The 24,228-nt window shown below is 42.3% G+C and overlaps 1 protein-coding gene across 3 annotated transcripts in view; it reads right to left on the reverse strand.

Annotated features, from left to right (window-relative positions):
- Nucleotides 1-24,228, reverse strand: part of Itgb6 (integrin subunit beta 6) — a 124,216-nt gene that overhangs the window by 62,006 nt on the left and 37,982 nt on the right. The window contains exons 2-7 of one of the 3 annotated variants that reach the window (XM_006234232.3): nucleotides 14,391-14,472; nucleotides 13,733-13,784; nucleotides 13,118-13,193; nucleotides 12,389-12,468; nucleotides 8,797-9,001; nucleotides 7,395-7,641 (exon numbers count right to left, since the gene is read on the reverse strand). In XM_006234232.3, coding sequence (XP_006234294.1) covers nucleotides 7,395-7,641; nucleotides 8,797-9,001; nucleotides 12,389-12,468; nucleotides 13,118-13,178 — 593 coding nt within the window. In that variant the 5' untranslated portion in view covers nucleotides 13,179-13,193; nucleotides 13,733-13,784; nucleotides 14,391-14,472. Of the gene's footprint in view, nucleotides 1-7,394; nucleotides 7,642-8,796; nucleotides 9,002-12,388; nucleotides 12,469-13,117; nucleotides 13,194-13,313; nucleotides 13,365-13,385; nucleotides 13,436-13,732; nucleotides 13,785-14,390; nucleotides 14,473-24,228 lie in introns of those variants that run through there. The other 2 variants (XM_006234233.5, NM_001004263.1) reach the window with 2 other exon arrangements.

Consider the following 24,228-nt stretch of genomic DNA (forward strand, 5'->3'; position numbering starts at 1 on the left):
AGAGGTTCTACTTACATTAAATTTTAAAAATAAATATTGACAAAATAAGACTATGTTTACATATTCCCAAAGTTATCTTTTTCTGGCAGGAATGATTTTTTTTTTTTTTTGCACACAGTTTTCTTATCTTTGCAGAGAGAAGCTAGCTGCTGTCTGCTCCTGGTACAGAAAATCCCGTTAAGCATTTTATAGTTGCTTTACTGAGTGATGCTTCACTGCCAATAGGAGGGCAATAGCGGGGCTGAGGCTTCTGACATGTCGAGGCTGTTACATCAAGCTCCACACAGTGTCCTCATATGTGTTTTTAGGAAGCACTAGGCATAGTAAAAGAGGGCATGGTAGTCTTGCTTGATCGTCCTTGAGGAAATATTACAAATCATTAATTGTATTAGCCGTGCAGCTCCGAATACATGTTTTTTCGTCAACACATGGAGCGTTTGCATAAAGCACTTCTGCTGCCCATGAAATACAGAGAGGCAGCATTTGCATGATTGAGCTGAATTGGCCCTTTTTCCTGGAACATCATTTTCACCTTAAGGAATGATTGACAGCTAAACTTAAATTAATCCAACTTGAATATTTGGCAGACATTAAATGAACAAAAGAAGACTGTCATTTCCAGGAACACAAATGCTGGCATTTGCTGCCGACAGCGAAATTCAAGGTAACTAGAATATTTGAATTGAGGAATTGCTCATACGGTACTCCCGACATTTTCCAGGCCTTCAACATACGTGTGAGAAGGTTGGCGTGTGATACTAAGAAGCATGAGTTTTGACAGCATGGATTCTGGAGGATCTGCATAACTCATCATAGTTTACCCATGACCAAAGTATTTATCACATTGCAAAATCATGACTGGTAAGGGTCACTCATTTGCAGGCAGATCAATGGACTGCAATGTAATACAACAGGAAGTGTTCATTGATATTGTTTCAGATTCTACACTGAAAGAGTCTCCTGTTACCTGGTCTGTTAGAGTAGAGAGGTAGACACAGTCATTGGAAATAACTATCATGTGAGATTCTCCTTTGACGAATATATTTCTGTGTGAGGCTTGACTTGCTTCATGGAATTCTACCAAAAGCATTGCAATAGATTAACTGCCTAAGTGGATATAGTAATCTAGTTGCCTTCCACTCAACCTGTGCTTTAGAAATTTGCAAATATGCAGATTATCTATTTGAGAACAAACTTGCTGATTTTTTTGAGACATTAGTTATTGTTGATTAAAACATATTATATAATAACATGTAGTATCTCTTATTATAATTATTAAATCAACAAGTTGATGCTTATTTGTTCTATTAGATTCTGATAAGGTAACTGTTAATAGGTATAACCCACATAAACTGAAGCTTTCTTAGAGGTATGTCATCATCATCCTCACCATCCTCACCATCATCACCATCACCACCACCACCATCATCATCACCATCATCATCATCAATGTCATCACCATCACCGTCATCACATCATTCTAAGCAGAGTCTCTCTTTATAAGTCAGATTAGCCTTATGCTTAGGGTTGTCTTGGTTCAACCAACTGAGGGCTGGGGCTAACAACATGCACTACCACACATGGGTGAGGTATTAATTACTTTTCATTGTTGCTGTGTATGTGTATGTGTAAGTCTAGTCTTTCCTACCATGGGATCCAGGGATTCAGTTAGGTTTTGGCTGTTGATGGCCCAAGAGGTGTTAATTTTTAAGGGTATAAAGGAGTCCTGAGATTTGAAAGTTTGGAGACCACTATGGAAAAAAAACCTAGAGATGGGGTAATGAATTGATGAGAGGAAGGGATTTGATGATTCTTTGGAATGTTTATAGCCCTGAGCTCATTCAATCTCTTGGTTGCTCTAAAGCCAATATCATCCCAACATACAGGTAAAGAGACTATTACATGTTACAGAGGCCATTACATGTTACAAAAACTCTTCCAGGTTTTCCTCTTATCTTTCATCGTTTTCTTACTTAATAACATTTTATTCTATATTTACAAGTTTTCATCTTGTTGTCTATTTGTGAGGGATGGTAGTTAGGTAGAGGAATTTAGAAAGCTAGAGATACAATGGAAAGAAACACAGTGTTACAGTGTTTTCCTTTTCTTTTTTTCTTTTTTAAAAAAAAGTACTTTCCATTTACAGCTTGAATGATAAAGTTTTCCAGGAAGAAATAAAGAAGCAGTGTTAACCAAGAAGACCAGGAGACTAAATGCCTAATCATCCCTCAGGCCTCTACTAGCTGCACACTGTACAGTGCTCGGGTCTCCTCTGACTGTGCTCAGTGGTTACTAGTGGTACCCGGTCTTTATTGAGAACTTAGCAATGTCAAGCCAAATGCTTCTGTTCATGATCTGACCCAAGTCCTTACAATCTGAGATCAGATATATGACTCTCAATTTACTAAAAAAGAAACTGATGATTTGAGAGGAGAAATGACGCAGCAAAGGCCATGTTAGGAATGTCTCGGTGAGCCAAGGCTTCATCCAGAGTTGATTCTGGGGCCTGTGCTGTCATCCGATGTGCCTGGCCACTAAAGAATTTCAGTTCCTTGTGGAATGGGTCCAGATACCCCACTCCCGGATAGTTCAGCACCTTGCATACTCCTTGAGACTCTGTAATTTTTTTAAGCTAATAAATGACTGACAAACTACTTGAATGAACGCCAAGCACGTTTGTTCACACCAATCATCCCAGCACTTGGGCTGAGGCAAGTTGGTTGCTGTAATTTTAAGGCCAGCCATGGGCCATGGCAAGCTCAAAGCCAGTCTTGGGTATAGCATGAGACTCTGTCTCACAAAACAAAACAAAATTAATGCTAAAATTAAATATTTACATAGAGCTAATTAAAGAGTCAACTTACTTTTCTTTTTCCAGATGCTAGGTTTCATTGCTAGTTTAAGATGTTGCCCTCCCCACCTTCCAATTTAGCATAGTCGTCCTACTGTTGATAGTTTTAATTGATTTTTTTTGGTAACATTCTAGACTCTTTGTTTCTCTATTCTATGTCAAATTGCTACGTCTTATCTGACCTGAGACAGGAAGAATGGTACCCAAGAACTGCCCTCCATTTACTGAAGCTCGTTGCAAGAGGATATATAATATGGCAAATAATCATATGCAAACTTCAGGCAGACATAGAATTTTTCAATTTACCAAAGAAAAGGCCAGAAACAGAAGGGCTACTTTTATATTAGATGAGGTAGCTTTTTATAAGAAGTTAATCTTCATAGATGGATCTCATAATGGAAAACAGCAGCCATATCTTATTAGTTATTGTTTGACAATTTTAAAGAATCTGAGTCATTTTTACTCTAGACATATACATGTCTCATGTTACAGGAATTGCTGCCTAGTGTCTTTCTATACAACAACAGAATCCTGAGTTCCAGCCATGAATATCCTTTTTAGCTACCGGTGGTTATGGAAGCAAGTATAAGTTTTCGGGTAAAATTTCTGGCCAGACTTCTCAAATTAGGAAGATAAAATTCAGCATTCACTTATAATTAGGAGCAATGTATCAAAGCAGGCTAGAAGAGGCCTTCGTTGCCTTATACGTGAAACTGAAAAAGCTTACTAGCTTACAATATACCCCGTTTGAGACTGAAGCTTTCCTTAAAACCCATTGCCAGGGTCTGTCCTCTCACACCACATCAATTGCAAATCGTGCTGGTGACCCTAGCCAACGGAATAAAGCAAGAAAAATAAAAAGGAGACTGGCTGCTGGAGAGGAAGACAGATGATGTGACTCCGAACACAGGTTAGAGTTAATGAGAGGAAACATTTCAAGGTTCCAGGGCAAAAATGAACACTCAAAGTAAGTTGCGTTTTGATAAATTACTACCGAAAACTGAGATTTAAAAAAAAAATCTCAAGGAATAGATGACGTAAAGAAAGACGGAAGAAAGTAGAGTGGTTTGTGTTTTGTTTGTCATTTTACACTGAAAACAATGAAGTGGTTCTCAGAGACATTGAACAAGACTCAAAGAACTCAGAGATGTATGTCATGTGACCTGACCCGAAGGTTCCAGGATTTAAGAGATCCACTTTCCCTACTCTGATCTATTGTTTCATTATGATCCTTTTCAGAAGCTCAACATGTTTTTTGGAGAAATTGATAAATTGATTCTAAAATCTCTGTGGAAATGCAAACGGTCTATGATAATTAAGTGAAGGACAAAGTTGGAGGACTTTGTTTACTGTCCTGGTTTCTTCTTCTGTAACGCTACTGTAAGCAAGGCTGAGACACGTACTGTTACATGAGCCAGAGTCAAGGAAGAGTGAAAGAGAAGTAGGTGTCTGCTTCAGATGAACATGAGGCCAACTGATTTTTCACAAAGACATCAAGTTAATTCAACATGGAAAGTCTTGCTTAACAAAGAGTTCTGGAATAACCACTTCTTTGTGGAAACAAAAGGTACATGTCAATGTTTTTCATTCTCAATATAAAAACTCATTTGGTCATGATCAGGGGCCTAAATAGAAGACCTTTAACCTTAAAATTTCTATAGGAAAATTTAGGAGAAATTATTGTCAACTTAGAATAGGCCAAAGTTTCTCAGAACAGCAGCAAAGTTGAACTACAAATAAAAATTGATATCCCGATCTTCAGCAAAATTTTGAAAAGAGTCATTAGTATTATAAAATGCAAACTGCAAACTGGTAAAAAGTATCTGAGAAACATATTGGACAAAGATCTTATATCCAAAATACATAAAAAGGGGCAAGAGAGATGGTTCAGCTATGAAGAGTGCTCACTGCTCTTGCAGAGAACCCAGGTTCAAGTACCAGGACCCACACAGCGGCTCAGAACTATCTGCAACTCCTGATCCAGGATTTCTGACACCACCTTCTAGACTCTGAGGTCACTTAATAAATGTGGTGCATGGACAGACAAAACACTCACATAAAATAAAATGAAAGAACCCATGTAAAACAATATAAAAATAAGGCAATACAACTTCTGACTAGTTAAAATATTTGAAAAGGAATTCCCCCAAATAAGACGTTAGCACTGAATTACCAAAACTTGTCAGACCACACCATTGGCTGTGCGGTTTTTTATGAGTATAATGATCAGATAATTCAGCAAATCCATTGATGCATCTTAGAGAAATAAAAGAAATAAATCTTTGTGAATATTTATATGCAAGTGGTTATACCAACATTGTTCACCGTATCTAAAACATGGAAACAACACAACTGTCTATCAATGTAAGTATGACTAATAGTAGTGGATCCATGAAGAACTGTGTGCTAAAACAAAGTGGGACGGGCTGCTCATTTCCACAACAGAAGCCTAAAGAAACCCGAAAGTGTTTTGTTGAACAAAAGAAGCCAGACACAAAGAGTACACACCACATACACTCACATGGATATGAGATCCAAGAATAGGCAAAAACGATGTAAGCAATCGAAACTAGGAAGTGGTTGCTTCAGAGGAAGCAGAATTGACTGTACTGGGTCATGAAGAATCCTTCTGAGGGAATCACAAGTCTGGTATATGGATTTTCTTGGCTCACTCAATTACCAAAACTCATCCAGCAGCATTGTTGGCTGTGATAAAGCAACACCAAGATAGCATTGCAAATCTGTAACAATGCCTGAAGTGAGAAGGACTGATTGTTTAGTGACAATCTAGTTACTTGAATGCTACTTGTAACAGCACCCGTTAATGATGACATCATTATGATGTGAGCATTCAGAACGCTTGCAAACCTTTCTGAGAAATAAAAGGTGGACTATATATACGATATATGATCTTTATTGACCTGTTTACTTTCCTTTCTTTCTTACTTCCTGGAATAAAGACAGGATTAGTGCCCCAGCAGCCTTCTTAGACCATGAAGATAAAACCCAGTCACCAAAAATGGCTGAACAGACATCAGGGAAGCCTTGGATTCCTGTGTGTGGATCTCTAAGTTAACCCTGAACTGAGAGAAATAATTCTCCTCCTAAGCCAGTGTCTCACTTACTTGCAAGCAAACACAATTCCTAAGAATTATAATCAGTAAGAATTTCCTTTCAGGTTAAAATTGCTTTGGATTTGCTTTGGATTATGTTAAATTACAGTTGAGAACTAACCTAAATTTTTCCCATATCTTATCTATTTACTTAGTTTGTTGTTTGTTAGTTTAGTTAGTTAGTTAGCTAGCTAGCTAGCTAGTTAGTTAGTTAGTTAGTTAGTTAGTTAGTTAGTTAGTTAGTTTTTTGAGACATGGTTTCTCCATGTAACCCTGGCTGTTCTGGAACTTGCTTTGTAGGCCAGGTTGACCTCAAACTCAGAGATCTGTCAGCCTCTGCCTCTTGAGTGTTAGGACTAAAGATGTGCACCACCACCGCCCAGCTTATGAGAACTATATTAAACTTTTAAATTGATATAACACTATTTGTTTCTTATATATATGGCTCCTTTGGATACATTAAATATTAAATGCTAACACGCATTTGGGAAATTGAGTGTGTTTGTGTGTGTGTGTGTGTGTGTGTGTGTGACAGAGAGAGAGAGAGAGAGAGAGAGAGAGAGAGAGAGAGAGAGAGAGACTGTAGAAACCAGATCTTCTCAGAAATCTTTACTTAGTCATGTAGCCTTGGGTAAATCGCTGACCTCTCAGAGCCCCCGTCACTTCCTCTGAGTACAGGACACACAGGAGACCAGCTTCAGCCCACCATCATTGTAAGGATAGAATGAGGTCACGAATATGACGATTTGGCTTAGAGGTTGGCACAGAGCACATGGCAACTCTTTTTTAGCAGAAGAATATTAAATACTTTGATTTTGAATATGTCATTGACGGTAGAGATAAGCCATCGCAAGGCAATTCACCCTTGACTAGTACCTGCATAATACATGTTTTTGGTGACTGATTATAGCATATTATAATAGAGGCACCGCCCCATTTCCTGTTGAATTTAATTGCAGTGAAGGCTGCTGCTCTCAGCGACAAGCAAAAGCCACATTTCCCAAAGTGCGTCAGAAGAAGGTGCAAGAATTGTTATTTTGACAGAAATACTCAGAAAAAAAATGTAGGTTAATGTCAAATAACCCTAGGAAGTGATGGTCACTAGGAACCGAAGATCCCTGAGGGACTGGTATATGTGCCCTGTGTAGCCAACAGTGAAAGACAAACTCTCCTTGTCCACAAACAGGAAACATAGTTGGCTCCATCCTGGCCCGAAAACCTGGCAGGTGATGCAGGGTCTGCAGGCTAGATCATGGAGTTACGATGACCTCACCTTGGCTGGAAGCTACCTAGGCCACAGAGAATTGCTGAGATCCAAACTCGAGGCAGAATGCCAGGGTGTTAACAAGCTGCAAGCCCAGCAGCCCAGCTGTGTGGATTCCATCTATAGAAGGCAGTGCTCAGGGAAACCAGGGAGTTCACTCACTTACCTGCAAGGGTTGGTGATTTCCTCTGGTGTTGTTTTCATAAAAGGAGAAACGGGCTTTTCCACAAAAGAGCCAAAGCCCAGTCTAAAGTTGCTGGTTAATTTAGACATCTCTTTGGCCAGCCGGGAGCCAAGCTCTTTGATTGTGTTGAGGTCATCATCCATGGAGGCCGAGAGGTCCATGAGGTAATACAGATCTACTGGGTAATCTTCCGTCTGGCGGACCTGCACTTGCAGAGTCTGCTCACCCCCTGCAATGTCCCGTGAGAAAGGCAAATCCTTAAACACAGAAGTTCTTTGTAACTAACCAATCTTGAGCTACCTGGCTACTTTATTTCAGTGTGACCTTATTAAGATGCATGCAATCAGCCACCAAACACAGTCACTATTGCTGATGCCAAGAAATGCTTGCTGACAGGAGCCTGATATGGATGTCTGCTGAGAGGCTCTGCCAGAGCATGACAAATACAGAGGGGGATGCTCTTAGCCAACCATTGCATGGAGTCCCCACTGGAGGAGTTAGAGAAAGAACTGAAGGAGCTGAAGGGGTTTGCAACCCCATAGGAAGAACAACATTATCAACCAACCAGACCCCATCCCCCCCAAGAGCTTCTGGGGACTAAACCACCAACAAAAGAGTACACATGGAGGGACCTGTGGCTCCAGCTGCATATGTAGCAGAGGATGGCCTTGTCTGGCATCAATAGGAGGAGAGGACCTTGATCCTGTGAAGGCTTGTTTCCCCAATGTAGGGGAATGCCAGGGTGTTGAGGTGGGAGTGGGTGGGTGGGAGTGGGAGCCTCTTCATAGAAGCAGGGGGAGGGGAGGGGAAGTGGGAAAGGGGGGAAAGGGGATAATATTTGAAGTGTAAATACATAAAATACCCAATTAAAAAAACTAAAAAAAAATGCATGTAATCTCATGAACTGTGTGGTAACATTTGTCAACGAACCCATCCATGCAAATCTCAACAGTGAGTTTTGAAGCACTGAAGGATGTGTATGTTGGGACATTTTATATCTCCTTGGGAGAAGTAGCATCCATTTAGATGGAAGATAAGCTGCCATGTGTGTGTGTGTGTGTGTGTGTGTGTGTGTGTGTGTGTGTGTGTGTGTGGCTTTAGAAAAGGTGACCCTTTCAAATAAAGGGGAAATTACATCTGTATTTCAGTCCTTGCAGAAACATGTAGTAATATGGTCAACATTTGAGAAATTCGAATGGTCACCATCAGAGAAGCTGTCTTCAGTGACACATTTGGAATGTAATGAAGAGATGTGTCGGTAGGTAATTCCCCATTTCCTTCAGACTGGGACGTGAGAATTCCCAACAACCAATGATGTGATGGGGAGTCAGAGGGATTATCAGAGAGCAGGGCACAGACACGGCACTAGGCAACCACATCGTACCTGGTCTCAACTTAAGAACCAAGCTTTGAGGAGCAATCTGAACAATGTCAGAACTGTTTTTCTGTCGACCTACGCTGAGAGGCTTATTTTGAAGTATTTCTACTTGGGAGACAGGGTTTTCGATGAAGGGTAACTGACATCCTTTGGCTAAAAGATTCTCGGGGGTGTCGCACCTTTCGCCAGCTCCGGACAGGTGGGTGAAATTCTAAAGGGGGGAAACAGTGAGAAGAAGACAAGTCATCATTTCTTTGTAAAATTCCAGACATTAAATTTGTTTGTGCTTAGAGGAATAAGTACATGCTAGGAACATCACATCCCCTACGCCACTGGTGGCGATTGGCAGATGGAGTTCTGTGATAGCTGAATAACCAGAGAATTTACCCAGCAATTTTTAAGAATAAACCTGGGCTCCCCCCCCCCCCCGCCAAACCCATGTCGTAAAATTTCTTCAGTAATCTGAGTGGATCTTTTAAATGTCTGAGTCTCCAAAGTTGATATTTTCCTGAGAATTTGTTCCGAATGAATGGCTGGCTTCTGGACTAGCCTAGGACTGTTGAAGCTTTGTGTGTCTGTCAACAAACCCAGAGAGATGTTTCCTGTGGATTCCTAAAGGACAGAGCACCTGACATCTCCCTGTCTGGCGCTCTGCTGCTTTTATTGGATGATGTGTTCCCTTCAGCTACAGCATCCCTGCACTCGAACTGACCTCTCAAGGACTTTAAATTCAGTGTCTTAAGGATTCTAGTTCAAGGTCTTTTAGAGCCCCCTCCACCACCCATGTTTAGAGGCTGAAAGAGAAGGTGGTTTAAAGGTGTGCCTTCTGTCTGGGATTTCAGAAAGACCCAGCCCTTCATGTCCATCCATAGAGAAGGCAGAAGGCGGCTCAACAGAGATGTGGCCACTCTGATCTTGCAGGACCCAGAGCAGGGAGATGCGGCCAAGGCATGGACAGAACAGGTGCTACTGACAGGCAAAGCTGGTCTGAGCGGAATTGACCTGAGGTCCTTGGACTCTGGTGTGTGTGTGTGTGTGTGTGTGTGTGGTGTGTGTGGTGTGTGTGGTGTGTGTGTGTGTGTGTGTGTGTGTGTGTGTGTGTGTGGTGTGTGTGTGTGTGTGTGTGGTGTGTGTGGTGTGTGTGGTGTGTGTGGTGTGTGGTGTGTGTGTGCGTGTGTGTGTGTGTGTGTGGTGTGTGTGTGTGTGTGTGTGTGTGTGTGTGTGTGTGTGTGTGTGATGTGCTCATGGAAGCCCATTTTGGTGCCTACTGAGAATCAGACTAATGCTCATGGCTTTTCTTGCCCCTTAGGATTCTAAGCCATTGCTGCTATTTTCACCGACCAGGAAAGCTACACTTCTTCTGCAATTGACTTTCAAATACGACTTGTTACCTGCCCATCAGACCTATACAGATTTATAGCTATAATCTGGGTCTGGCAAACCACAACTTCCCATGACGTAATAAAGGCATACAGTGGCTGCACAGGGCCTCAGAATGCTTCCTAACACAGTATGAATGGCTATCAGCTCTGCTCAGCCTTTCCCAAAAGAATAAAGTTGGGGGTGGGGCTGGGGCTGGAGAGATGGCTCAGTGGTAAAGAACACTGACTGCTCTTCCAAAGGTCCTGAGTTCAATTTCCAGCAACCACATGGTAGCTCACAATCGTCGGTAATGGGATCTGATGCCCTCTTCTAGTGTGTCTGAAAACACAGTGTACTCATATAAATCTTTAAAAAAAATAAAGTTGGCAGGAGCAGTTTGTGTATACTCTCCGTTTGGCTCATTCTTCGCTCTAATGGCCACAGTTGACGTGCTCGTGACTGCTTTCGTTATTGGAGAGGCCTCTAAAATGGTTTGGCCCCAATACTTGATGATCACCTGACCAGCTATAACTCAAACTCTCAGTGACACCTTAGGAAACACTTATTTATGCTAAAAAATGAATTTAGTTATAAATTCTAGTGAACTGAAGAGATAGGTCAATGGCTAAGAGTGCATATTGCTCTTCTAGAGGACCCAAGTTCAAATCCCGGCACCCATGTCAAGAAACTTGCAACTGCCTGTAAGTGTAATTCAGGCGTTCTGATTCCCTCTTCTGGCCTCCATGCGCGCGCGCACACACACACACACACACACACAAACACACACACACACACACACACACACACACGCAGTAAACATACACTCTAGATAGATACAATATGTTTTGTCTCTGCTATGAAACGAATACTGTCTTCTAGACAAGAGTGTATGGGTTCGTTCCTTGTTGAATATTCTCAACCTTGCATTTGATATTTGACCTTAAAAGAAAATAATTGCCTTGAATGTTATTTGTTGCCTAAGCAGTTAAGGCAGTGTGTGTGTGTGTGTGTGTGTAGAGGCACAGGGGTGGGGAGACTTTCTGCATGTGAGGCAACCCTCCACAGATCCATAATGAACAGGGGATTTGGGTGCTAACAGTTACAGCCCAGTTCTAATCCAGGCATCTAGATTCCTTTCCCTTTGCATGCTACCTGGCTCCTGCTGTTGGCATTTGCAAGCCTTGATTGGCACTTAGATTCTTTCCAATGGGTGGGACTTAAAATCCAGAAAGCCAAAGGCTGCTTTTTCTTAGTGTGAATCCTTTACACTACACCGTGCTCTCCGCATCACGACACGGGCTGTGACTTGGTCTATCTTGTTATTCAGTCCTCACAGTCTCCATACTTCTTCACACAAGTTTCACTCTGTCCAGACAAGGACCGTTTCTTTAGAGCAGTAGTTCTCAACATTCCAAATGCTGCAACCCCTTTAATACAGTTCCTCATGTTGTGGTGACCTTCCCAACCACAAAATTACTTCCGTTGATACTGCATAACTGTGATTTTGCTACTGTTAGGAGTCGTCATGTAAATCTATGTGTTTTTCAATGATCTCGGGCGACTCCTTTGAAAGGGTCATTCAACCCAGTCAGGGATTGTGACCTACAGGTTGAGAACCACTGCACTGCTTTTGAACTGTGCTGTGCTCACTCTGTTCAGGACTATGCAAAAGAATTGGCTGATGCCTGAATCATAGTTTTCCCTTCTTGAAGTACCTAGCAGAGACTTACAATGGCTCTCAGGTCCCAGAGGGAGCACAACTACATTATATCAGCATTCAATGTCTGCGTCACTTTGGACAATATCTCCATGGCCACCAATTATCCAGACAGAATGTTACACCAGCAAACAGCTAGAAAGACTTTATAGTAAGGGAAGGCTGGCACCACTGGCCAGGCAGAGGCAGCCACATCTCTGTGAGTTCCAGGCCAGCCAGTGCTATGTCGTGAGACCCTGTCTCTAAAATAAAAATCAAAAGTAAGTAAAGTGACTATATTAAATAAGAGAATTGCCTAGATTTAATAAAGGATGTTAAGTTTTTAAAGGACAGTGTGACATCCGTTCCCTCAGTGAGTCGTTTCCAAGGTATAGATGAAAACAAACTTTGATCCACTGACTCCCACATTCCATTCTCGATCTAGTTAGTCATTCAACCCCACAGAGAGAAGCGCTTTCACTGAGGACGTTAATGGATGTGGAAACAGTGTTAGAAACAGGGCAATAGCCAGGGATTTACCTCCTGGGAGCACCAGGCGCAGTGAGGTCCTGTGAGCAGGCAGTCTGAGCAGGTTTCTGCACCACTCCAGGCACAGCCACCTAAGGGCAAACAACCAAGGATTAAAGCCCTCTCCCTTCATTCCGTTTACAGGACTAACCCTTCCTCCTCGAGCAAAGCTATATAGAAATTAATCCTCGGACGGCCAGCAACTCACATCAAAGTTTATAGCTTATATCTCCATCATGTAAGCAGTCTCTCAGACCACAACCATGTCTAACCGCTCAGTACAGAATCATCGGATTCAGCTCCAGTTCAACACCTGCCACTTAATTTCAAAAACAAGTCTGTACCCATTAAAGAGGTTTCTCGTATAAATTCAGCATTTCTGGTTCTGAATCTTCCACACTCATGATTATGACTCCCAGGTGGATGGTCTTGTTGTGTAACAAAGCAGAAAAGCTTCCGAAGTGGCTATCAGAACAACACTCAGAAGTCACATCGTTCAGGAACGCTGTCTGATCCTCCTCATTAAAATGCCCGTGAAGCCTTTGCGTTTATTTACCTTGTACCTAGAACGTTCACTGGGGGGAATGCCCTATGCCTGCCTACAGTTTGTACAAGTGCCTCAGTGGCAGGAGAGCCATCAGACAGGTCAAATGAAAAATGACTGCGGGTCTGTTTTCTGAACCAAATGACAGTTTGTCAAGCCCATGATGAGAGCGATATCCGAGAGAGCTCCGGGCTTACCTTGGACGTGATCATTCCTTCCTAGAAGTAGCAGGAACAGGCAGACCAGCTCAATCCCCATTCGGTTCAGTTTTCACTGTGCAGACAGATTAAAAATGAATTACCTTCAGGGTTACAAGACCAAAGCTGGAAGCCGTGAAAGTCTTTCTTGCAGTGTTTTTTTTTTTTTTTTTTTTTTTTAAGTAAAACTACTTACACTGCTTTGAAAAGTAACTTGAGCTGTAAATTCGAAAGCTTTCATTAAGACTGAAATGAAAACAGAAGCTACCTGGCCAGGCAAAGAAGAAAAGCTGTGTTTAAAAGCAACTTCAACATGCGTACTTCCTCATTCGCCTTATAAGGAAGTCAGGTGTGCAATCACCGAGAAGGTGGGGAGACTCGGGTGCAGGAGACATTTTTATGTGTGAGCATTCTATTAGCTGTACTGTATCCTAGAGAGACTCGGTCTCTTCAGTGAAATGCTAATCAAGGAGCTGTCAAAAGACGGATTTAAATGTATGCTTCTTATGACAATTTTTAGTTTAAGGCAGTGAGGATGTGAAGCAAAACACCAGAACTTAAGCTAAATATAAGGAAGGCTAATTAAAAAAAAAAAAAAAAGCCAACCGAAAATACCTGAAATTTTTGGTTTTCATGTTAGAGCCTCTGCAGAGAATTCAAACGAGCTCTGGAAAATAAAAACATTATTTTACAGTCAAATTAGAAGTTAGGCAAAGGAGAACCAAACACTGTTTTCTTATCTTTCAAATTATATAAGAGGTATTTTTTTCACACGCCCAGAATTCTTATTTTTTTAAAAGTGCATTAAAAAGCACTGTATATGGAGATCAACTGGATGGAAAGAAAGCCTCAGCGTAACAACAGAAACAATGCAGGGAGAAACAATCGCAGCCAAGATTCTGAATCTGTCTCTAGAGCATTCTTCCAGGGCGGTGACGACAGAGAGCATTCGCTGGACACACAGAAGGTCCTGCGCGCCTCTTCAAGTACCAAGATCGCAAAGCAAACAAATGATTACTAAAAGCAAGGTTAAAAAAAAAAAAAAAAAAAGGAAAGGAAAGGAAAGGAAAGCCTCCCAGCTCCCGGCTTGGCACATAGGAATCATTTATTTGTATTATGAATGACAGCTCAAAATGTGTGCATTCTACAGGTAAATCTTCAAGGTTCGTATCCCCCGCCCCCTCTCCCCCACCCTCCCTTCAGGGGCCTTTCAGGACCTGTAGAAACTGTGAGAGGTAAGAATCAAATACTCTGTCACTCTAAGCCGTCTGACCTTAGGCAGGCTCCTTTATGTCTCAGCTCAAGGCCTGGGAGACTATCTTTTGAAGGTATGTTTCCAGGCAGGCGTGAGAAACCTGGAAAGAGAAGAAAACAAATTATAGTGTACTCAGATTTTTTTTTTCTTCTTCCCAGCAGCCTATAGTCTGTTTTCAACTCTGTCATATACGCAATCCAGGAAGAAAACAGAAAGATTCCTGCAGTAAGAATCCAGATCAGAGAGCTGAAAGATGAGACTTTGAGAGAGAGGAAAAAAAAAACAGAGTGTGAAATGTGTGCCTGCATTCGAAGGATGTTGGAACCATGATTCTCTGTCTATGATACTGCCGCCATTTTTAAAACCCATCGGCAAGTGTTTTCTGAGCATTTGTGTCAGATATGCTCTTTTAAGATAAATTTTTAGTTGACATAACAATGGAGTTCAACCTTAGGGTAGAGTGTGGGATTCCAATGATTGCATATAACATGATCGGGTCACTGGCATATCTATTACCCCAGAAACACCATTTATCATGCCATATATATTATATATGCATATAATTTCTTTGGGAAATGTTTGAATGTTTGAAATCCTCTGTGATAGCCATTTTTAAATATTCAATAAATTATTGTCAACCAAAGTTGTCCTGCTGTGTTTTAGAATAGTAGATGCTATTCCTCTTCAAACGGCATATTGGTGCCCAGTAGCCAACAACTCTCCACCCCTCTCTCCCATCCTTTTCTGGATCCACTCTTTCTTTTGTTCACTACATTTTTGTTCTCAACTATTGTGTGTGTGTGTGTGTGTGTGTGTTATGTACCTTTGTGTGTTTGTGTGAGTGTGTGTGTGTGTGTGTGTGTGTTTGTGTGTTCTTCTTTCTTTGAACCTGTGGAGTCAGATCCCCACTTAATTCACTGGTAATTTATGCTGGTTTTTCTTTTATTGGGGTGTGTATGTGTGTATGGCTGTAGGTGTATGTGTATGTGTGTGTGTGTGTGTGTGTGTGTGTGTGTGTGTGTGTGTGTGTGTGTATGGCTGCTGGTATACCATCTGTGATAGCATGAGGGTAAGAAGACAACTTTGAGGGGGGGGGGTTGGTTCTGTGCTTCCTGTTGAAGCAGGCTCTCTTTCACAGTTTCTGTTGCTGGCCAGGCCAAGAGCCTTCAGCCCATATCTCTGCCTTCCATTTTACCACAGGAGTGCTGGGATTATAGGTGTATACACCCCACTACATCCAGCTTTTATGTGGATTCCAAGGATCAGAATTATGTGACCAGGCTTGTGTGGCTAGTGCTACGGTCTGCTCAGCTATCTCCCCAGGTGGGTAGTTTCTGTTTCTGAGAAAACTCTGTACTGTTTCCCCCCAGTGCAGATATTACTCTTTTTTTTTTCTTTTTTTTTTTTTTTCCGGAGCTGGGGACCGAACCCAGGGCCTTGCGCTCGCTAGGCAAGCGCTCTACCGCTGAGCTAAATCCCCAACCCGCAGATATTATTCTTTAAATTAAAAAATACGTGTTATTTATTTTTATTTTATTGTGTAGATGTTTGCTTACTCGTATGTACTGTGTGCTCACTACCCGAAGAACCCAGAAGAGGGTATTAGATCTTTTGGAACTGAAATTGCAGACAGTTGTGAGCCGTCAGGTGGGTCTAAGATACAAACCGAGGTCCTCTGTAAGAATAGCAAACGCTCTTAACTACTGAGCCATGTCTCCAGCCCCAGGGGTTCTTGAAGCAGAGGCCATGTGAGGAAAATGAAATGAAATGAAACAAGTGTTTTGTTCAGACAGCATACATTTTAGGGTGCATCAGTGAGGGAAAGACAGGGACCTGAGCTGTGTAATAAAGCCGGGTTAAAGGTCAGAGTGTTTTCCTAATTAGGGAAGTCAAGAGAGTTTTTCTGATGCTTGCTGAGCCCATTATGAAAGGGGTGTTTGTGGGGGTAGACATGGTGCTAGTCGGGACTAGGCTGTTGATAGGTGAGTAGAGAGGCACCGCCGGGATTCAGGATAGATTTGGAAATGAACTGTGTTCAAGGATTAAGTGTGAATATGAAAGGAAGAAACGTGTATGGCCCGAGAAGCTGGGTGGCACTTCTTGCGACTGAGAGGTTAGCGAGGGGGAAGCAGCTTTCATACAGAAGACGAGCATCAAGAGCACGATTGTTTGAGATCCCGTGAAAGCAGCCAGATTTCGAAATCTGGAACTCGGGGTGATATCAAAATACAAAGCATAGAACTGGATACATCACTGCGGACTAACGCTATGGGGCTGAAGGCATTCAAATACAGGGGTCTGAATAAGATCCCGAGAAAGTGAGCATGGGTGAGGAACAGCTCCGGGCCTGGACCTAGCTGTATCTATCAGTGAAGTGGGCAGCACAGAATAAAGGAAACTGCTAACTAACACACACTCCATCTTGCCAAGGAGGAAGTGTCTTTGTTACAAAACAATTCCCTGACTATCTGTCATGTTTCAACTCTTCTTGCTGGCAGAGGCGAGGGGTGCTTTTGTTCTCCACCCTAGGCATGTTTAAGACAGAGTCTCTCTTTAAGGCCAGCAGAAAATTGTTTAGAGCTTTGAACACTTCAGATTGTGTCTCTGTCTAGATTAAGGGGCAAGAGTGTGCTTACAGCTTGCAGAGAGAGAGAGAGAGAGAGAGAGAGAGAGAGAGAGAGACAGAGACAGAGAGACAGAGACAGAGACAGAGAGAGAGAGACAGAGAGAGAGAGACAGAGAGAGAGAGAGACAGAGACAGAGAGAGAGAGAGAGAGAGACAGAGAGAGACAGAGAGAGAGAGAGAGAAAATACTTGCTGACTGCCCATTATGAAAGGCTTTCTGTCTTGGAGGCCAGTCTATACCATCTGTAGGCATCTCTTTCCTTTTGCTTTCCTTTTGTGGTGTCTTGGGAGAACTGAAGTCGGGAGATAGATAAAAAGACGTGCTGATACTCTGGCCATTCCTATGGCTGCAAGCAATAAAGTCCTTTATCTCTGACACAAACATATCTCGTCCCAGTCAGTACCCATGAGTCCATGACAGACTTGGCAGTACATAGAAACCCTGGGGGCCCTTCAGCCCTTCCTGGTTTGTGACAATCTCCTCAAGTCGTGCCTCTTTCTTCACATTGAACATGTAGCTTTTCAACATTGCTTTGGGCGAAAAGATCTTGCATCCGCTAAGGTTGCCCCAGGTGTCTTAGTCTGAACAGCGATGCCCATCTCCAGAGGCATCCCAGGCTCCAGAGCTGTCTGCTCTCAAACCCCTCGGGATGCCAGTGTCAGTCACCATGGAATTGGCACCAGGGCTGTCTGCATAGCTTTCGAACTGCCCTGTCTCTAGAATTTTTGCCGAGGTTCTATCTGCCACCAAACCCCTCTTCTTCTTGCAAGACAGTAGAGCTACTCCTCAGCCTCTTTTGTGATTAAGAGCTCTAGTGACTGCACTTGCAAATGAAATGCCATCCAGATGCAGGCATTGAGGTCCTGGGGAGAATTGGGAAAACCCAGTTACGCTTGTGAAATTGAATACCTTGAATTGCATTAGACTTTTAATATAGTGTTTCATACAAACATTTCCATCCCAGTCAGGAGAATTGCAATTACCCGGGGATATTTATTTTTGTGTTCCCAGTAGTCGCCCTCTGATATTCATGCCGTCCTTGCTTTCCAGGCCTGTGCACTTGGTCCCTGATGCTTGCAGGTCTGTGTCTGCCTCCCACCCGCCCAGGTTGGCTCACTGCTCTCCGTCTCTGAGAGACTCTTGGGCCTCTCAAGTTCTCATTTCCCATGTACGTCCCAGAGCATCCCTTACCACTGCTTTTACTTGTTTGACTACTGCTCTCTCTCTCTCTCTCTCTCTCTCTCTCTCTCTCTCTCTCTCTCTCTCAACTGTGACGGTATTTTTTAAGCATTAATTACAGAACAAACGTGTATTGAGTTCTTACTGTGCAGCAGGACAGAATTGTATCTAGTCCATCTTTCTGTTTCCAGTGAGTAGCACAATGCATGACACTTCATAAGTAGTCAGTTACGTTTATGGGGCAGAGTAATGAAATGCATGTTTTCATTGCCTAGAGTTTCACCAGCAGCAGGGCAGCCACTCGAGAGATAATGAACGACAGTTGAGCAAACGAATGGCTGTTTGGGAGGGTACAGAATAGAGCCAGGGGAAGGGACATTATGCTCCCTGCCATGACTGTGATGAGAACTGTCAAAAGGCTTCTTATGCAGAGAACAGAAAATGAAGGAGGGACTGAAGAGAAGACAGAGTAGAAGGGGGTTTGAGAAAATACCCCTTTCACCGGGTCCACATTGATGCTGGTCTGAATATCATATTCCAAGCTGTAAGGTACAGGGAGGTTTGCTCTTGCTTCCTGAAGATGCAGTTCCCAGTTTCCTGCCCTCAGAAAGAAAGGAACACAGCCTTCTGTGAATCTCCTACAAGCAGAGATCCCACTAGTTTGAGTCCTGAAGGAAACTTTGTCCCTTAGCCAAGCAGGTCATTTCCCTCTGTATCTTCAGGAGAAAAGTGTCATGACACCCGCAGACCCTGAAATCATGAAGGTACCAAGCCTATGCTATGATTGTTCCTGTATTTAAGTCCCAGATCTCACGCCTTCCCTGCCTTAAGCAGCCACACATGCCATGGCTCTAACTGTGCGGATTTCTGTTCCGTTCTCATAGTTTCTCAACATAGACTTTAGCTGCCATGGCATACAATATTTTTTCTGTCCCTACGCTGAGAACTTTCGCCTTTTCTACTTAAAGCAAGTCTTCATAGCTCCACTCCCCCATCTCAGTTCTGGTATCACCTCACCTATTCTTTGAAGGCATTTTTTTTCAAGTAAAATAAGAATTTCTTGAATACAATTCAGTAGCACTGTGACAGCCGGAAGCTGATATAACCAAGAGGGATAATGAACAAGTAGCACATTCTAGACTGATATACTCAACAAAGGGGCCATTCAGGCTCTGGGCAGGAAGAAGCGAGATGGTATAAGATTTTACTTCTGAAAGTCTCGGTACTGAAATCTTGAATTGTATTTATTTCCAGAACTTTCCATTTAATAGTTTTATACTGTGGGTTGACTGTGTGTAACTAGAACCTTAGAAAGACAAACTACAAATGGGTGAGTATAGGGGAAATACCATATGCAGCTATAAGAGGGAGATCAGGAATCTTGTGATGAAGAGTAAAGCTGGCAAGGGGGATTGGGGAGAGAGGTACACAAACACAGCAGGCTGGAGGGAACACACCTCTTTCAGAGGGAATCCATAGTTATGTGAAATCCAAAGGCAAAGGAAAGATACCAAGTCAGAGATGAACATCGGAATGAGGTCATCAGTAGTAAAAGGCTCTGAGCCACATACATGGACAAAGACCATCAGGTCCCCAAGCTCACTCTGCTGAGAGGAAGCCATGAGGGTTCTGAGGGCACCAATGCTCTTGTAGGTTCATCTCACTAAGGCTCGGCTCTTCTTAGCTTTCCCAAGCACCCTTTCTCTGTTGGAACAACAAATCTTTCAGAAAAAAATCTCCACTTAGTGTAGGTGACTAAATCTTTGTATTTCTAACAAAGATCCTGCCACACTGTGTACACTTTCAGTCTGGGTGGCAAAAGCTTATAGAACACTGCCATGACATTTGCTTAGAGCCAAGCCTGGAGGTTCTGACTACATTTGAGAGTTTAACCCTCTTCAAAGAGTGTGAGTTAAGAGGTGGACCCACAGCTGGTCTTTATTCAGAAGGGTAGAAGGAAGTCCCCGACTTCGGGAACCTGCATTAACTAGTCTGACTCACTGTGTTTAGCTTCGGCCCAGCCATTCATTCAAATCAAAGATGGCTGTCTGGAACCCCTAGCCTGCCCTAACACTCATGAAAACACTCCCAGAATGGGAAGTGTGACGTAACCTGGAAGGGGAAACCAACTGGATCATGGGAGCCTTAATAATGACTATTGACTTAGGCTAGCTCCTGCTTTATTTAAGTGCCAGTGACACATCTCCTTGGGTTGTTTGGCTGTTTTTTTTTTCCCCCTGTGAAAATATTTGATGGAAGTTAGAAGACAATGTAAACGACAGTGCTGTCTCTGAGTCTGCTGTGGAGACACCGCATGCAGTCTGTGTAGGAGTTGTTTGCAGACTTCCCTGGCTCATTTGGGTGTGGGTAACACAGAGTCATGCAAGTGGATATCTTTGTCTTCAATTTTAAGACCTTTGTAAAAATTGTTTTTGAAAAGGGATATGTTTAGACTTCTTGCCATCCTCCCATTGTGGGCACAATGTCCACAATGTATTAAGCACAAAAATGTCTTTTGACCTAGACCACACAGTTTAGGTAAGATTTATATATTTTTTAATTTGGTAGAACACACGTGGCAAACAAGCTACCATTTGAAACATTTCTAAGTATACATCCAGTGGCAATGAATCTATAGCATTAATTATAATATAATCCAGTGGTAATAAGTACATTTCACAAGCTATACAATTCTTACCAAAATCTGCTTCAAGACCTCTTTCATTACCTTTACCATTCCCCTAGAAACCCCTGTTCTATTGTCCATCTCTAAATTTAACTATTCAAGACTCACTCTGTGGTTTGTCCTTTTGTGACTGTCTTATATCACTTAGCATAATGTCCTGACACTTCATCCATGATATAACCCATGTCAGAGGACAGTCCCTTTGAAGGCTGAGTGTCCTTCTGTTGTACATATGCATAGGAGACATTTTGTTGACCCATTTAGTTAGAAATGAAATTTTAGGCTGTTTCTGGCTTTTGGCTCTTGTGAACAGTGGTGGTATGTATGTTAGTGTTCGAGTACCTGCAGATGGCTCTCCAGACTTTAGTTCCTAGATGATGAACTAATAATAACTTTTGCCTTTCAGGATATCAGGGAAGACTGACTTATACCATTTTGAGATGGATCCAGGCTTTCATAGGGGCTGAGATTATGATACTTCAAGAAAAGAATGCAAAACTGGAAGTAAAAAATGGATTTGTTAATCACAAATAAGACAAGAAAAGTCTTGACAAGTTGCCAAAGGCTTGGAGACAGCAGTGCTCTTGATCAGTTTGCTCTTCCTTGACGTCACCTCAGGCAATTCACCAGAAATCTTTACCTAGAATCTGTTCCCTTCTCATCTGGAGCCACTTCTAGTTCCCAGTAACTCCAGGAGCCTATGGGAACTGGCAGGCTGAGCTTAGACTCCATCCACGTCATGGTAATCCCCATCTGCTTCACTCAGGGTCTGTGCCTACTGAAGCCGGTGTTACTGAATGCTTACCAAGTACCAGACACGACTACACTGTTCATTTGTTTGCTTCATTTCATTCATACCCCAAAAGAAAAATCCCATACAGGCGATTTTATACCCATTTACTGGATAAAGAGAGTGAGACCCAGGGAAGCTATCCAAATGCCTCTGCTACTCTTGGGGCAGAGCCTTGAACATAGGCCACTTCCCCCCGCTCCCCGCAGAGCTCAGCATCTCTGTGCAGATAAGAGACGATTATGAAATCATAAGAGTATCACAAAAGAGATGTCAACAAGAAGGGAGGCTTTAAATGTGCCTCTGTGTCATTAGGTTTCTTGTTCTACTCTGGCCTACTCTGCATCCATCTGTCCTTTGCTTTCTGCATCTTGAGGGTCATTTACACTGCTGAAAATGAGTCAAGGCTGCTGTCCTGGACTGCGAGATTCTTTCTATCCCTTCTCTGTGTGAAGTTTAGTTCAAACCACTTGAACAAAATGAAACAAACCATGATGGCCTCTTAGGGGAAGCTGCAGCCACTGGTAGGCAGCCAGGCACTGAGTGCAGCCTGGTACCTTCTGGGCTGGGAGATGTCTAAGAACTCAGGCCTGGTGCTTGCCTGCCACCTGCCCACTCTGGAGCCCAGCAGGCACTCAGGGAATCCTCCTCTGAGCTAGCTGAGCATCCGAGACTTAGGCAGCCTTCTGCCTCAGAAATCAGAGATTACTTTGAAGACTAAGCTCTTTCTGGATTTTTGCTTGTGAAATAAATTCAAGATGAGATAAAAAAGAAAGAAAGGAAGAAAGAAAGAAAGAAAGAAAGAAAGAAAGAAAGAAAGAAAGAAAGAAAGAGAGAGAGAAAAGAAAATACCACCGAGTAGAAGTTTATTTTGACTGCCCTCTGAGGAGACCCATCATGTGCTTTCCCCTAGTTCCACCACACCTCCATATTTTTTCTACCTATGATCCAAGCAAATGGTTTGCTATGGCAAGAAGTTCATGTCAATAAATAAACACTGTGAACCTGGTTTATTCTCAGCTTGCAAGCATGATAGGCATTCCAAACCTTTTTATTCCAATTGATAAATCCAACCGAGAGTCAGGATTCCTCAATTTTAAACTATATACATTTCTCAAAACTATATATATTTCAAAACTATATATATATATTTCAAGACCATATTATATTTCAAAACTATATATTTTTCAATATATATAATATATATATATCCAGACTGTCTATTATTATTGAAATTAATAGACCAAGCATCATTGCGAGTTCAAAAAAATAGATTCTCATTTATTTCTTCTTCCTTTAATTAATTAGCTAACCATTGAGATTACAACCCACACAGAGAACTGTCCTGGGAATACAGTGCAAATTAAAACTGACAAAGCACCTGCCACTCGGAGTTTATAGTGTGAGAGACAAAATATACACAAAGATAACAAGAGGTGGGAGGCAAAAGCTAAGAAACAGCAATGAGTTAATCAGAGTTCTTGTGGAAGACCAGAGAAGAATCTCTTCTGGGTATAATTTAGACAGAGCTTAGAGGGAAGAAAGAGGTACGTGGCTGCCATGGGAAGACCGTGACTAGGCTGTTGGGAGAAGAGAAGAAAGGCTGGGGTGTTTTCTGTGGATAAGTCTATAGCAGGAGACAGGCCACAGGGAGCCAAGAGCCCAAGAGCCACAGCCAGGAAACTACATTTATATTTTGCATGAAAAGGGCAGCTTTTAGGGAAGTTTAGGATGTGTTTTGAAGAGATCACTCTGAGTAGACTGCAGACTGTAGGTAGAGTTAGCATGGATGGAAGCCAGGAAGCTCACTGGAGGCTGTTTCAACAGTGGAAGCCAGAGGTGATGAGTGCTTGGCTTGGACTGCAGTGGAAGTAAAGAAACTAGTGAGGAGTGCTTGCATTCTGTATCTATACCCAAGGTTGACCAGATGTATAGATGATTGCTTGTGGCTGGAAGAGAAATGAAGTGAGCAAGAATTGCTGGAACAGTATGAAGGGCCCACCAGATGACCTCACCATCTCCATCAGCGTTTTCAAGGTCAGAGAGAAATGACATTGTACCCATCCATCATCAAAGTCAGAGTGAGGTCTGATATAGTCTAGTGACTTGGGGAGCCATGAGCATTGCGAAGGGGATTGCAAGGTAGAGCCAGAAGAGTCTAGGTACAGCAGGCAAGAGCTCTATAGCCAGACTGCTCACATGCTGTGTAAATGTTCCTTCAGCCCAGTAAAAGTCAGATTAGCTAGTGTCTTCAGTTCTGGAACTTTCCGAGCACCTGAAGAATAAAAGAAAATTTGAAAAATCCCATTGGCCTCAGGATCTTCCATGGCTGTGCTGGTAGACTAGTAGGGATTAGTTTTGATAGAAAAATAGTCTCCCCGTTTACTCAATATGTCAATCTATTTAGTATGTAGGCTAAAGGTTATATAAATGTGTATGATTCTTCATTAAGCCAGTATGAGGCAGGTGAGGTTGGTAAGCTTATGCTAAACTGAGTTTAAGGTGGAAGAAAGTCAAACTTCTTCTCTCCTTAAAGACAATTTATATAATTGTGACATGACAAAAAAACTTTTTT

The sequence above is a fragment of the Rattus norvegicus genome, chromosome 3, assembly GCF_036323735.1.
Source record: "Rattus norvegicus strain BN/NHsdMcwi chromosome 3, GRCr8, whole genome shotgun sequence".
NCBI lineage: Eukaryota > Metazoa > Chordata > Mammalia > Rodentia > Muridae > Rattus > Rattus norvegicus.